Consider the following 15,399-nt stretch of genomic DNA (forward strand, 5'->3'; position numbering starts at 1 on the left):
CGCATCATCGGGCGGTGTTGCCATTTCTATCCATAAGAGCATTGCATGTCAACTTCTACAGCTACAAACGCCTCTCGAAGCAGTGGCGGTTCGAGCTGTATTCCTAAACAAACTCATCACCATTAGCTCTCTTTACATACCCCCACATTACAAATTAACGAAGCATGAATTCCAATCCTTTATTGATCAATTGCCAGAACCTTACGTTCTACTTGGCGATCTCAATGCGCACAGCTCCCTGTGGGGCGACTCTCGTATAGATGCGCGAGGTCGACTTGTTGAACAGTTCCTTTTTTCCTCTGGTGCATGCCTTCTGAATAAGAAGAAACCCACATATTACTGTCTTGCAAACAATACCTTTTCTTCAATTGATCTGAGCATAGTTTCTCCGTCCATACTGCCTGAACTAGAATGGGAAGTTACGAATGATCCTTACGGAAGCGACCACTTTCCCGTACTACTAAGAACACTTAAAGAAAACGAATATCTACCACAGGCTCCTAGGTGGAAGATTCACACAGCAGAGTGGGATAAATTCCGAAACTTAACTAGCATATCATGGGATGACATGTCCTCGTTAGGAATTGATGCTGCCGTGGAATATTTTACAGCCTTCATAATAGATGCCGCAACTAAATGTATATCACAAGTAAATGGCTTGGCATGCAAACGGCGTGTCCCGTGGTGGAACGAGGACTGTAGGATCGCTCGTAAGAAACAGAACAAAGCGTGGGGGTTGCTCCGCGCCTCTCCCACTGCGGAGAATTTGTCTAACTTTAAGAAAGTGAAATCGCAAGGCAGGCGAACACGCCGACAGGCTAGAAGAGAGAGTTGGCAGAAGTTTTTATCCGGTATCAATTCGTACACAGATGAGGCCAAAGTTTGGAACAGGGTTAATAGGATAAAAGGGCGACAAACATATTCCCTTCCTTTGGTAAACACACAAGGTCAAACATTGAAAGATCAGGCAGACTCGCTTGGGGAACACTTTGAGAGCGTGTCGAGTTCAAACCATTATTCGCAATCCTTTTTGAAATACAAACAAATAGAAGAATGTAAGCCAATAATACGAAAATCCAGACAGAATGAACCCTATAACCGGCCTTTCAATATTGCTGAGTTGACAGCTGCCTTGAACACATGCAAAAGCACTGCACCGGGACCTGATAGAGTCATGTATGACATGATCATAAATTTACATACTGACACCAAACTTACACTACTCACACTTTTCAACGCTATTTGGGCTACGGGATACCTCCCATCCACATGGAAAGAAGCGATTGTGGTTCCTGTTCTTAAACAGGGCAAGGACCCTTCCTTGGCGGCAAGTTACCGTCCGATAGCCCTTACAAACTGTATTTGTAAGCTTTTTGAAAAAATGGTTAACCGCAGACTTGTACATTTCCTTGAACTCAGCAATATGCTCGATCCCTTTCAGTGCGGCTTTAGACAAGGGCGGTCCACAACCGATCACCTTGTGCGCATTGAGGGAAACATTCGCGACGCCTTTCTACATAACCAATATTTCCTATCCGTATTCCTCGATATGGAGAAGGCGTACGACACTGCGTGGCGTTATGGAATCTTGAGAGACTTGTCGGGAATTGGCATCCGTGGCAATATGCTCTTCCTAATAGAAAGCTATTTGTCCAACCGTACATTCCGTGTGAAAGTCGGCAATGTATTGTCCCGACGTTTTATACAGGAAACTGGTGTACCCCAAGGAGGTGTACTTAGCTGCACGCTCTTCATCTTAAAAATGAACACGCTTCGTGCTTCATTACCGCCAGCCATTTTTTATTCTGTTTACGTAGACGATATACAGATAGGCTTCAAATCCTGCAACCTTACAGTATGCGAGAGGCAAGTACAACAGGGCTTGAACAAAGTATCCAAATGGGCAGATGAAAACGGATTTAAAGTGAACCCCAACAAAAGTTCTTGTGTGCTTTTCACTAGAAAGAGAGGGCTCATTGCAGAACCCAGTATCGAAATGTATGGTCAGCGAATCCCTGTGAACAAAGAACACAAGTTCTTGGGCATCATACTTGATTCAAAATTAACTTTTATTCCACACATAAAGAATCTCAAGGTCAAATGCTTAAAAACAATGAACTTACTGAAAGTGTTATCCCACACAACATGGGGCAGCGACAGAAAATGTTTAATGAATTTATACAAGAGCCTCATTCTATCTCGGTTGGACTACGGTGCCGTGATCTACCATTCTGCAGCCCCGAGCGCGCTAAAGATGCTAGATCCGGTCCACCATCTAGGAATCCGACTGGCCACTGGAGCTTTCAGAACAAGTCCCATTGAAAGTTTATACGTAGACTCAAATGAGTGGTCACTTCAGCTGCAGAGAGCATACATCAGCCAAACATATTTCCTGAAAGCCCAGTCTAATCCCCAACATCCATGTTTTAATACCATCAACGATATGACATATGCTACGCTCTTCCATAATCGTCCTTCCGTAAGACAGCCTTTCTCGATGCGTGTGAGGGAGCTTAGTGATGAAATGCATGTCCCACTACTCGAGCTCCGCCTAATGCATCCAGCCAAGCTGCTACCTCCTTGGGATTGGCAGCTCATAGAATGCGATATATCTTTCGTGCAAGTCACAAAGCATGCTTCAGAGATTGAAATACAAATGCATTTCCGGGAACTCCAGTACAAGTACTCCTGCACGGAGTTCTACACAGATGCATCGAAGTCACACGACGGGGTGTCCTACGCAGCCATCGGTCCATCCTTCTCGGAAACCGATGTACTTCATCCGGAAATTAGTATCTTTACGGCTGAGGCCTACGCACTATTGTCAGCTGTGAAGCATATCAGGAAATCAAAACTCCAGAAATCAGTCATATATACGGACTCCCTTAGTGTTGTGAAGGCCTTGATGTCATTCTCTAACCACAAAAACCCGGTAATTAATGAACTCTATTCCGTTCTGTGTAAAGCGTATATAGGTAACCAGCATGTCATCATATGCTGGGTGCCAGGTCACAGGGGCATCGAAGGTAATGATCTGGCGGACCAGATGGCCAAGTCAGTTGCATCGCATTCTGCTAATTCCACCGCTGCAGTTCCTGTCACAGACCTGAAGCCCTTCTTACGGAGGAAACTACGGAACCACTGGCAGCGCCTATGGGACGCGGAAACAAATAATAAGCTCCACGTGATAAAGCCACAGTTAGGATTCTGGCCCTCTGTAACAAGATCACGCCGAACAGATGTCCTATTCTGTCGTCTCAGAATAGGACACACATTCGGCACCCATAATTTTCTACTCACCGGAAATGACCCTCCCACCTGCGGTAGATGCGAGGAGAGGCTTACCGTCCTCCACGTCCTCCTGGAGTGCCGGAAAGCCGAATCTGAAAGAAAGAAACATTTTCCCTTAGCATACCAGCAGCACATCCCCCTTCACCCATTAATGTTACTCGGCCCAGAACCGCTATTTGATACCAACGCAGTCTTAAGTTATCTCAAAGATGTATTGCATGTTGTTAGTCCCACATGTTCGTAGCGTCTCCTCTCTTCAGAGGATGGCGCTGTGATAATTCTTCTCATATAGCACTTGCCTCTAGGCCCTTGTGTTTCAAGGGCTCCGGCGAGGCAACAGTGCTCCAGCTATTTTTACCATCTCATATATTTTCAATTCTATGTCATTCTTTTACGATGGATTTTAATGTTCATAGTATTCGTCATTAGTCATCGCCATAATTTTATATCACGTAGATCTTATGCACTTTACAGCAACTATTTTTAGGCCACTTTACAGCCAAGTCACATCTCCATAATACATCGTCAACATCACCACTTGTCATGGCGCTCTTTGGCCACACCTGGCCCTTGCGCCATTAAACACCACATATCATCATCATCATCGATCTCTACAAGTCCTCCATTGTCGCCTTCGAACGTTGTCGACCTTACTGTGGACGGCCTCCCCACCGTTGCGCTAATTGATACTGGAGCAGCCGTGTCTGTCCTAAACGAACGCCTCTCTCGCGCCTTACGAAAAGTTACGACGCCACTTTCTGGGTTTTCTCATCGCACAGCAAGCGCCCAGCCAGTGTAACCTTCAGCAGCATGCACAGCTAGAGTTGTTATTCAGGGCGTTCTCTATATTGTGGAGTTTGTGGTTCTTCAGTCCTGCTCTCACGACGTGATACTTGGGTGGGACTTTCTTTCGCGAAATAACGCCGTCATCAATTGTGCACGTGCTGAAGTCGAATTATCCCCTCTGTGTGACGTACCCCTCGTCGGCGCCACATCTCTTCCCGCTAAGCTAGTCCTTCGGGAAGACATCGCCATACCGCCGTACTCGTCTGCCGTTGTGTCCGTCTTCTGTGGCGCTGTCTCTGAAGGCACTGTCCTCTTCACTCCTTCGGAACTCTTCATTACCCGCAAAGATGTTCCCCTCCCTTTCGCCACGCTTGACATTTCAGCCGGTCTCAGCGCCATCGCTGTCTGCAATCCGCTTCCTACAGCCCTGTCGGCTCTTTGCGGTGAAGCACTTGGCCATGTTCAGCCTCTTGATGACCTGTTTATAACCGACGTGCCGGATGCTTCGTATACAGAGCTCACTGACTTCTGTGCACTTTCCACTTCTGCTCCGCCATCACCTGACTTATTCACACCTTTCATTGCCGATGACCTCACTTCCGAGCAGCGCTCCCAGCTTCTTCACCTGCTTGCCCAGTTCCGTTCTTCTTTTGATGTCGCTCAGCCTACTCTGGGTCGCACGTCAACCGTCAGCCACCACATCGACACTGGCTCCAACGCGCCATTGCGGCAGCGCCCGTACCGCGTATCCGCCAAGGAACATCAGGTGATCAGTGAGCACGTGGACGACATTCTTCAGCGCGGCGTCATTCGAACTTCCAATAGCCCGTGGGCATCACCGGTGGTTCTTGTCACAAAAAAAGATGGTTCTATTCGGTTCCGCGTCGATTATCGCCGTCTTAATAAGATAACGCGAAAAGACGTCTAGCCTCTACCACGCATTGACGACGCTCTGGACAGCTTGCAAGGCGCTCAATTTTTCTCTTCATTGGATTTACGCTCGGGCTACTGGCAGGTCCCGATGTCAGCAGTTGATCGGCCTAAAACTGCATTCATTACGCCTGATGGTTTATACGAATTTAATGTGATGCCATTTGGCCTATGCAATGCGCCTGCTACGTTTGAACGAATGATGGACAATATCTTGTGCGGTCTCAAATGGAGCACGTGTTTGTGCTACCTCGACGACATCGTTGTGTTCGCCCCTGATTTCAGCACGCATCTTCTTCGCCTTAGGCAAGTGTTGACGTGCTTGACCAACGCAGGCCTGCAACTGAACCTGAAAAAGTGCCAGTTCGCCGTGCGCAAGCTCATGATTCTAGGTCACGTCGTATCACAAGACGGTATTTGCCCCGACCCATCAAAACTTCGCGCTGTGACAGAGTTTCCGACACCTAAGACACTCAAAAAACTCCGCGCCTTCATCTGCCTCTGTTCTTACTTCAGACGCTTTGTTCGCAATTTTGCCTCAATTATATCACCTTTGACACAACTCTTAAGTGGCGCCAACGACCAAGCCTCCTGGTCTCCTGCTTGCGACACCGCGTTCGTGACCTTACGCCATCTCCTGACGTCTCCGCCTATACTGCGACACTATGACCCCACCGCCCCAACTGAAGTGCATACCGATGCCAGTGGTATTGGCCTTGGCGCTGTCCTTGCGCAGCGCAAGCCTGGCTACTCAGAGTACGTCGTTGCTTACGCCAGTCGTGCGCTGACCAAAGCGGAACGCAATTACAGCGTCACAGAAAAAGAATGCTTGGCCATCGTTTGGGCACTCGGGAAGTTTCGCCCTTATTTATATGGCAGGCCTTTCCATGTCGTTACTGACCATCACGCCCTTTGTTGGTTATCCTCTTTAAAAGACCCGTCTGGACGCCTTCCCCGCTGGGCTCTGCGCATTCAAGAATACGATATACACGTCATCTACCGCTCAGGTCGCAAGCACACTGACGCCGACGCTCTGTCCCGCTCTCCGCTGCCAGCCGACACGGCCTCCCTCTCCACCATTGAGGCGGTATCCTCGGTCGACATCGCCACCTGCGCATCAGAACAGCGCAAATACCCTTGGGTGGCCTCTCTTCTGGATCTCCTTTCTGGCTCGCCTGCATCTCCCATTTCCCGCTCCCTGCGTCGCCAGGCTGCCCACTTGGCTGTCCGGGATAACCTCTTGTATCGACGCAACTACCAGCCGGATGGTCGCAAGTGGCTCTTGGTTATCCCTAAGACTTTGCGTTCCGACATGTGCGCGTCTTTCCATACTGACCCACAATGCGCACACGCAGGCACTTCGAAGACGTATGGCCGCCTGCGGCAACGTTACTACTGGCGAGGAATGTTTACTTTTGTCCAAAAGTTTGTCCGCTCGTGCCCGCAATGCCAACGCCGCAAATCTCCGCCTCATCCAGCCCACGGATTATTGCAGCCGCTTCCGTGCCCTGCTCGTGCCTTCGACCGTGTGGGAATTGACCTGTACGGGCCGCTACCGCTAACACCCACTGGCAAACGATGGATTATTGTCGCAGTTGATCATCTAACACGCTATGCTGAAACCGCTGCTCTACCTGCAGCGACCGCCAGTGACGTTGCATCCTTTCTGCTCCATCGTTTCATTCTTCGTCATGGCCCACCTCGGGAGCTGCTGAGTGATAGAGGCCGTGTGTTTCTGTCACAAGTGGTTGAAGCACTGCTTGCTCAATGCCGCATAGTTCACCGGACCACCACGGCGTACCATCCTCAAACTAACGGGTTTACGGAGCGTTTTAATCGCACCCTTGGTGATATGATGATGTGTAGTGTTTTATGGTGCAAGGGCCAGGGATGGCCAAAGAGCACCATGACAAAGGTAATGTTAACAGTGCATTGTGAATGATGCAGGCAATGAATTAGACAATGAATTTCTCATGGTGTATGTGACATGGCTGTAAAAAGGCCTAAAATCGGTCGCTCTGGATGGCGTAAAATATATAGTCGCTAAAATAATGACTCTAAGTAAAGCTGTGGGCTATGGTAATGGGGTTTCGTTAAAAGCATGATGCAATAAAACATAGCACTGACACTTAAGATTCAAGAAAGCCTTTGAATACAAGGCTGGTATACGTGAGCTAAAGATGTCCTGGCCAAATGATTTCGAGACTGTCTGTTTCAGCTAAAAACGCTAAAACTAGATTCGGATTAAAAAGCGGTTCATTGCCGAGAAAAAATTTCGGGTGAAGAGGAATATTTTCGCGATATGCAGAAATGAAATACTTTTTCCTCTGTGTTTCTATTGCAGGGCATTGAATAAGAACGTGCAGGACTGTGAGGTTTTGGCCACACTTACTGCAAGTGGGAGGATCCCCCCCAGTCAAGAGGTAAGAGTGAGTGCCGTAAGTGTGTCCTATTCTTAATCGGCAAAGGAGGACTTCGTTATATCGTGACATTCTCTCCGATACCCAATATCCTAATTTAGGCTTGATCAAGTGCAGTTTATTTGATATCTCGGCATTCCACTGTTGCTGCCAACAGAGTTTGAGCTTGTAACGCAAGTATGCTTTAAGATCTGGGGCTGGGATGGGTATGTTTATGTCCGTGTCACTAAAAGCTACTAAAGTAGCTTTCTCGTCAGCAGCTTCGTTGCCTTTTATGCCACAGTGGCCAGGTACCCAGCATAGGATGATCATTTGTTTAGCACTATAAGCTGAGCATAGCAATGTATACAGTTCATTAAAGACAGTGTTTTTATGTTTACGTACATTCATTAAAGCTCGCACTACACTCAGTGAGTCTGTGAACACTATAGCCTTAGTCAGATTGGTTTGCTTGATGTGCTGCACTGCAGAGAGGATTGCATATGCTTCCGCTGTGAAGATACATGTATGTGGGTTCAATGTACCGGATATTAAAAATGCTGGTCCTAGTGCTGCGTAAGCAACACCAGACGAAGACTTAGAGGCATCTGTGTAAAATTCAGCACAATAATATTTCTCCTGAAGCTCAAGAAAATGTGACCGTATGTGCGCTTCAGGTGCTCGTTTTGATATTTCTGCAAACGAGATGTCACATTCGATAGTCTGCCACTCCCACGGCGGTGGAAGCCGCGTAGTTGCCATTATGACATTCTCTAATATCGGCACACCCGTTTCTTCGGACAATGCTTCCAACCGAAGGGACAGAGGAGGTCTAGTGCCTGGGCGGTTATGGAAAAGCCTAGCCGTAGACAGGTCGTGAATAACTGAATGGCATGGATGATGGAAATTCAATTTGACCTTAAGGGCGTAAGTGAGAGTTAAATATGTTCTTTGGAGATGTAGGGACCATTCGTTCGATTCAGCATACAGGCTTTCTGCAGGGCTAGTCCTGAAGGCACCAGTAGCAAGACGGATACCCAAGTGGTGGACGGAATCGAGCATCTTCAAAGCACTAGGCGTGGCCGAGTTATACACAATGGCTCCGCAGTCAAGGCGTGACCGTATAAGGCTTTTGTACAAGCTCAAGAGGCATCTTCTGTCACTTCCCCAAGATGTGCGGGACAAGAGCTTCAGTAGATTCATTGTCCTCAAGCATTTCATTTTCAAATATTTTAAGTGTGGGATAAAAGTTAGTTTGGAGTCTAAAATGAGGCCTAGGAATTTATGTTCATGACTAACAGATAGCCGTTCTCCATTAAGATCAATAGCGGGCTCCGGTATTACCCCCCTCTTATTGGAGAAAAGAATGCATGTACTTTTTTCAGGGTTCAGTCTAAAGCCGTTCTCGTCTGCCCACTTAGACAACTTATTCAGGCCAAGCTGCACTTGTCGCTCGCAGATACTAAGATTACATGACTTGTACCCTATTTGGATATCATCCACGTATACGGAATAAAACATTGTACGTGGTATGATAGTATGGAGCGAATTCATTTTTACAAGGAATAAAGTACAGCTCAGCACTCCACCTTGTGGCACACCTGTTTCCTGAGTAAATAGACGAGACAGGACATTACCAACACGAACATGAAATGTGCGGTTGCACAGATAACTTTGAATCACCTTTAGCAAGTTGCCACGGACGCCCATTCCAGCTAGATCACGAAGAATTCCGAAACGCCAAGTTGTATCGTATGCTTTCTCCATGTCTAGAAATACCGATATGAAAAACTGTTTGTGCACAAAGGCATCCCGGATATTTGTCTCGATACGGACAAGTTGATCTGTTGTGGATCTATGTTCTCTGAAGCCGCACTGCAAGGGATCTAGTATCTTGTTACTTTCAAGAAAATTCACCAAACGACGGTTAGTAATTTTCTCAAAAAACTTACATAGGCAGCTTGTTAGGGCTATAGGCCTATAGCTGCTGGCCAAAGACGGGTCCTTGCCCTCTTTCAGGATAGGGATTATGACTGCTTGCTTCCAGGCTGACGGGATATAGCTGGCAGAGAATATGGCGTTAAAAAGGGAGAGGAGTGTTTTGTGTGCTTCGGGATGCAGGTGTTGAATCATCTCGTAAATTATTCGGTCGGTTCCAGGAGCTGATTTATTACAATTATGTAGTGCAGCCTGAAATTCAGCCATATTGAAAGGACGGTTGTACGATTCATTGCTCTTTCCTTTTAGGTCCAGTGGCAGTCTCTCAGCTTGTTTCTGGTATCTAAGGAATGCATCCGAGTAATGCAATGGGCTAGAAATGTCTTCAAAATGTGCCCCAAGAGAGTCAGCTTGGTCCTGAAGAGTATTTCCTTGCGTGTTTACTAGTGGTAGAGGATGAGTTTGCCGACCTTTGATTTTATTCACTCTGTTCCAGGCTTTTTGTTCATCAGTATAAGAGTTGATGCTAGAAATATATCTTTGCCAGCTCTCCCTTTTGGCACGGCGCCGCGTTCTTCTACCCTCAGACTTTATTTTCTTGAAAATGATCAAATTCTCCGTGGTTGGAGAGTCTCGAAGGTTGTTCCAAGCCCTATTTTGATTTCTACGCGCTTTTTTGCAGTCATCGTTCCACCATGGAACACGGCGCTTACAGGAAGATCCATTTGTTACGGGAATACATATTGACGCCGCATCAACTATGAAGGCCGTGAAATATGTCACTGCATCTTCGATAGAAAGATTACAGATGTCGTTCCAAGTTAAATGTGTCATCTCCCTGTATCGTGTCCAGTCGGCACAATCGACTTTCCACCGGGAGACATGTGGAGAGCACTCATCACCTTTTGTTAGTTTTATGACAATGGGGAAATGATCGCTCCCGTAGGGATTCTTAATTACGTTCCACTCCAGATGCGGCAAGAGTAAACTCGATGCAATGCTTAAATCGATAGATGAGAATGTTTTGCTTGCGACACTGTAAAATGTAGGTTCTTTCCCATTAAGCAAGCAATCATCTGTAGTGAGGAGGAAGTTTTCAACTAAGCGTCCTCTGGCATCGCAACGATGGCTTCCCCAAAGGGTGTTGAGTGCATTAAAATCTCCAACGACAATGTAGGGTTCGGGCAGTTCGTAGATAAAGGTGTGAAATTCTGTTTTTGAAAGTTGGTAGTTCGGGGGGATGTATACAGAGGTAATAGTGATCAGTTTATTAAACAGTACCGCACGGACTGCAACTGCCTCTAGAGTAGTCTTAAGCTGTAGTTGCCGGCAAGCAACACCCTTATCTACTATTATTGCGACGCCGCCAGACGAGGTGAGGGCGTCGTTGCGGTCTTTTCGATAAACGGTATACTGCCGGAGAAAGTTCGTGCGGGAAGGATTAAGATGTGTTTCTTGGACACACAGCACCTTTCGACTGTACTTATGTAAGAGCTCCTTAATGTCGTCTAGGTTGTGGAGTAAATCCCTGACGTTCCATTGTATTATCTGTGTATCCATAATGTATGTGTTTTGTGCTGTGTGTCTAAGAAATATGGACTAGATTATCTCACGAGACCTTTCCAGGCCCCGTGAAACGAGATCTCTATATTTTCCGGGCGCGCTCAAGGGAGCTGCGCCGTTCTTTCGGCGTCTGGGACGCCGGATTTGTATTTGTATCCATCACCTCGTCTGAGGCGGTGGATAGTGCCTGCGCAGCGGGCATGTTCGCGGTGGTGGTGGGCCTATCTGCACGCGCAGTGGCCTTAGGTCCAACAGGCCCGAGGGTCTGCTGGTCCTCCTTTGTGGGGGCCGGTACAGCGCTGGCTGTTCCAGCCGGGGGGGCTGATGGCGTGACCGCCGTCACACTCCGTGTGACTTGGGCGGCCGCCGAAGGATGTAGCGCTGCCCCCCGGCGCGCCACATCGGTGTAGGATGGACTAGATTGATTGATGGAGAAGCGTTTGCGTGCTTCTTGGAAGGAAAGGTTCATTTTTACCTTGATTTCGATTATTTGTTTTTCTTTTTTCCAGGATGGACAAGAGCGAGAGTATGCGGGGTGATCCCCTTCACAGTTAGCGCAACGGATGGTGGAACTGCAAGTGTCGGACGAGTGCTCGTTTGATGCACATTTTGCACAAGTAGTGCGCCCTCGGCAGCTTTGCGAACCGTGCCCGAACCGCTGACACTTCAAGCATCGGCGTGGGTTAGGAATGTATGGCCTGACACGGAGTTTGCAGTATCCTGTTTCTATTGAGTCTGGTAAGTTGCTAGTTCCGAAAGTGATAATTATATGCCTGGTTGGTATTTCTTTGTTATCGCGCCTTATTTTTATCCTTTGTACCTTGACGACGTTCTGTTCTTGCCATCCTTCTAGTAATTCACTTTCGGTAAGTTCGATAAGGTCATCTTCCGAGATGACACCGCGCACTGTGTTCATCGACCTGTGTGGGCCCACAGAAACGGGAATGTCTCCAAATGCTACAAGTTTCGAGAGTTTGTCGTATTGTGGCTTGTCGCGAACTTCGAGTAGAAGATCGCCACTTCTCATCTTCGTTACCTTATAACCTGGGCCTATTGCGTCAGTGATGGATTTGGCTACAAGAAATGGTGATATCATTCGGACTGTCTTTGTTTCGTGCTGGCTGTGGACAACGTGGTATTTAGGGAAAGACACTTTCGGTTGCATGAAAAAGTTGAACTGTTCATCGGTGCGCCCCCTCTTCAGGGAGCGATCAGGTAATGGGGGAAAAGCTTCTGCCATAAAAATTGGAAAATTCGGCGGCGATGGTGGCCACCCACCACGGAGCCCAACAAGGGGACGCTACAGGATTGGAAGCCTGAAGACGCCAGCCATGCATCGCCGCTATAACCTACTATAAAATACCCAAAGTTGGATAATTACACCAGGTTAACCCTTGCCGCCAGGAATAGGGAAGTAATTGGAAGTGAAGAGAAGACAGGAAAGATGGAAAAGTGGGAGAGAAAGACGAAGATTGGAGAGGAGGACAGGAAAAGGCGACTGCCGATTTCCTCCAGGTGGGTCAGTCTGGAGGTGCCGTCTATGTGAAGCCGAGGCCGAAGAGGTGTGTTGCCTCCACCGGGGGGCCTTAAAGGTCCAAACACCCAGCTTCGGCTCAACCCCCAGGATCCCCTTTTCCCCAGACACGGCTAAGCCGCGCACGGCGACACGCGGGAGGGTCCAACCCTCGCGTGCTCGGGTACGTGGTGACGCAACACACCAAACGCCTGCTGACGCAGACGCCCCTGCGGGGCGCCCTTGGTGATATGCTCGCCATGTACGTTTCATCGGAGCATACAAACTGGGACATCATCCTCCCATTTGTCACGTACGCATATAATACGGCTACACAAAGTACTACAGGATTTTCTCCATACTTTCTTCTCTACGGTTGCGATCCTTCCCATACCATCTATACGGTTTTGCCTTATACACCAGACGCGTCAGAGTGTGCTCCCGTTTCAGCTGTCGCCCGATAAGCCGAGGAATGCCGTCAATTAGCCCGAACGTTCACCTCCGCCGATCAACAACGACAAAAAGCCAATCGTGATGGCGACGCTACGAATCCGAACTTCGCTCCCGGCACACTTGTCTTGCTGTCCGTGCCTGCTACCACGCCTGGACTTTCGACAAAACTTCTCTCGCAGTATGATGGACCATACCGCATCGTCGCACGCACCTCTCCGGTCAACTATGTCATAGAGCCGCTTACACCGACATCCGACAAGCGCCGCCGTGGACGGGATGTTGTTCACGTTCACCGCCTAAAACAATTCTATGACCCGCTCGTCTCCACGTCGTAAGTCGCCAGGATGGCTCCGCTTTTGCACCGGGGGTAATTGTAATGAAGAAGAAGAGCATAAAGACAAGGCCAGCCAGATCGTCTGCTCCGTGCCTGCAGTCGAACCAGCGGGCCAGCCGGATCGCCAGTGCTTAGCGCGAGCGTGAGCCGTTCGGGCAACCAGCTGTTCCTGCTCTGCGTGACCTTCCTTCTCGATTACGAACAGGCGCTACCAACTGAACTGTTCAAACACTCCATTACAATATATATAATTTCTTTTTTGCTAAGGTTTCTGTCAGGTTCAGGCACATTTGAGAATATTGGTTCAGGTTCAGTTCTGGCCGAACTTCCAATTCGGGTACGGGTTTGGTTCGACACCCTGGTTTAGATCACTTATGCCACCTCTTTACATCCTATAAAAAGGAAGAAAATATCTGGCAGCCATCTTTTGTTACATGCATTATCTTTACAGTCAATAACCTTTGCCTTCTCTTCCTTTCCTTTGCTACCACTTTTGCCTTGAGCAGGCGCAGCAGTTATGTGGCCCTTCCTCTGGACAGAGGTGGGGTGCACTCTTCGCTGCTGTATGACAAGGAGGATCTTTGGGATCAATGACAAGGTGATCAATTTTCTGATCCCTCTGCTGTGTCACTCCTTTTACTTTATGGGCATGTCATTGCTGTGAGATTTCATGCTTGCACTTCATCCTGCATGGTTATGTGTGTGATGTGCTACTGTGACACGTTTATTGAGCTGCCATTGTGGCTCTTGTTCTCCTGTAAAAGCTATAAGAAGACTGTTTTTCAGTTGTGGGTATAGAAAGAAGATTCAGCAGTTGAGGTAGTAGCTTCCTCGCATTAAAATCTTGGAACATTTTTGTGGACAGGTATCGCCCACCTTAGTGAAACAGCAGCAGTCAATGTCTACACCACATACATCGTTTTTTCCTTGTCCATGCTTCGAGTACAGGATTTCGAGCAATACAAGTCTGTAAGGGGCTAGTTGACTCAATGTCTACACCGCATACATCGTTTTTTCCTTGTCCATGCTTCGAGTACAGGATTTCGAGCAATATTAGTCTGTAAGGGGCTAGTTGACTTATTTTTCACTTGATTGGTACATACATTGGTGTACGTACATAACAAAAGATTATTGGATAAAAGCTGCGTTTGAACACCCCGATAAGCCACACTACCCCACATAAAGACAGAAGGCAACAATGTAGCAATCCTTTAATATAGTACAAATCATAACATGTGATGTAATCAATGAGCAATGGTGAGTCATCACCCCACCTACTTTGTTAATACTACCAAGCTTAGAACGACAGTAAGTTGAGTTAGTTGGTATGGATTCATAATTTGAAAGCAGACACCAGGGAAGAGAATGAAGCACAAACGCAGTCTATCAACTGAAAGTTCTCTCTGTGGCAAAAAAGAAAGTAGCACAAAACTTATCTACCCACACTTGGGTATGGTAGTGCCACCTGTCGATCAGGAGCAAGACAGTCGCTGTTTTCTCTGTTTTATCCTATTCTGTTGGATGCTTCACATACACATTATCATCATTACTCACCAACTTGCCCAACTGTCAGCCTTGCTAACCGCCGTTACTCAGTATGTTGTGGTACCGCGTGCAAGTATACCTGTAGCAACGACAGCTGCGTGTTTACTTCCTGCACGGTATAAAAAGAAAGTTATTTTTTGCTTGAAATAGGTGCGGACGGATTGCTCGTTTCACTTCCTTCAATAATTTTGCGTTGCCATCGTTTTCATGCAGATGTGAAGTGTGGATCTATTCCCACACCGTAATTTGTCACTGTTTTGTAGAGCCAGCCACTTTTTTCTTTCTTCTTTTTTTAACGAGCGTTTGCCTTCTAGAGCAGCTCTATCGTCAATACCAGCAGAATGTATTTGCAGTACCAATTCACAACAAAGCTGTATAATAAAGGCACAGAAATATGAAAATTAACTACAGGATTTGCTTATACAGCATACAAATCAACTGAATCAGACTCTCGGCTAAAATACTTTCCACAACAGGCCGTTATTCTGCACCCATGCGTTGCAAAGGCTAGCAGTGGGCGACACCGTAGCAGATGCTCTGCACGTGATCCTACTTTCTACATAATCGGGTGCTGACGGTAGACAGCACCACGGTATGTCCTCGGTGCCGATACCACAACAATGCAGCAAGAATACCACACCTATATA

The 15,399-nt window shown here is 47.4% G+C and overlaps 1 protein-coding gene across 1 annotated transcript in view; it reads left to right on the forward strand.

Annotated features, from left to right (window-relative positions):
* Positions 1-13,676: 13,676 nt before the first annotated feature.
* LOC142574324 (uncharacterized) overlaps positions 13,677-15,399 on the forward strand; it is a 30,784-nt gene continuing 29,061 nt past the window's right edge. The window contains exon 1 of the mRNA XM_075683438.1: positions 13,677-13,805. Within this exon, the coding sequence (XP_075539553.1) occupies positions 13,798-13,805 (8 nt within the window). The 5' untranslated portion in view covers positions 13,677-13,797. The remainder of the gene's footprint in view (positions 13,806-15,399) is intronic.

The sequence above is a fragment of the Dermacentor variabilis genome, chromosome 3 (genome assembly GCF_050947875.1).
Source record: "Dermacentor variabilis isolate Ectoservices chromosome 3, ASM5094787v1, whole genome shotgun sequence".
NCBI classification, from domain to species: domain Eukaryota; kingdom Metazoa; phylum Arthropoda; class Arachnida; order Ixodida; family Ixodidae; genus Dermacentor; species Dermacentor variabilis.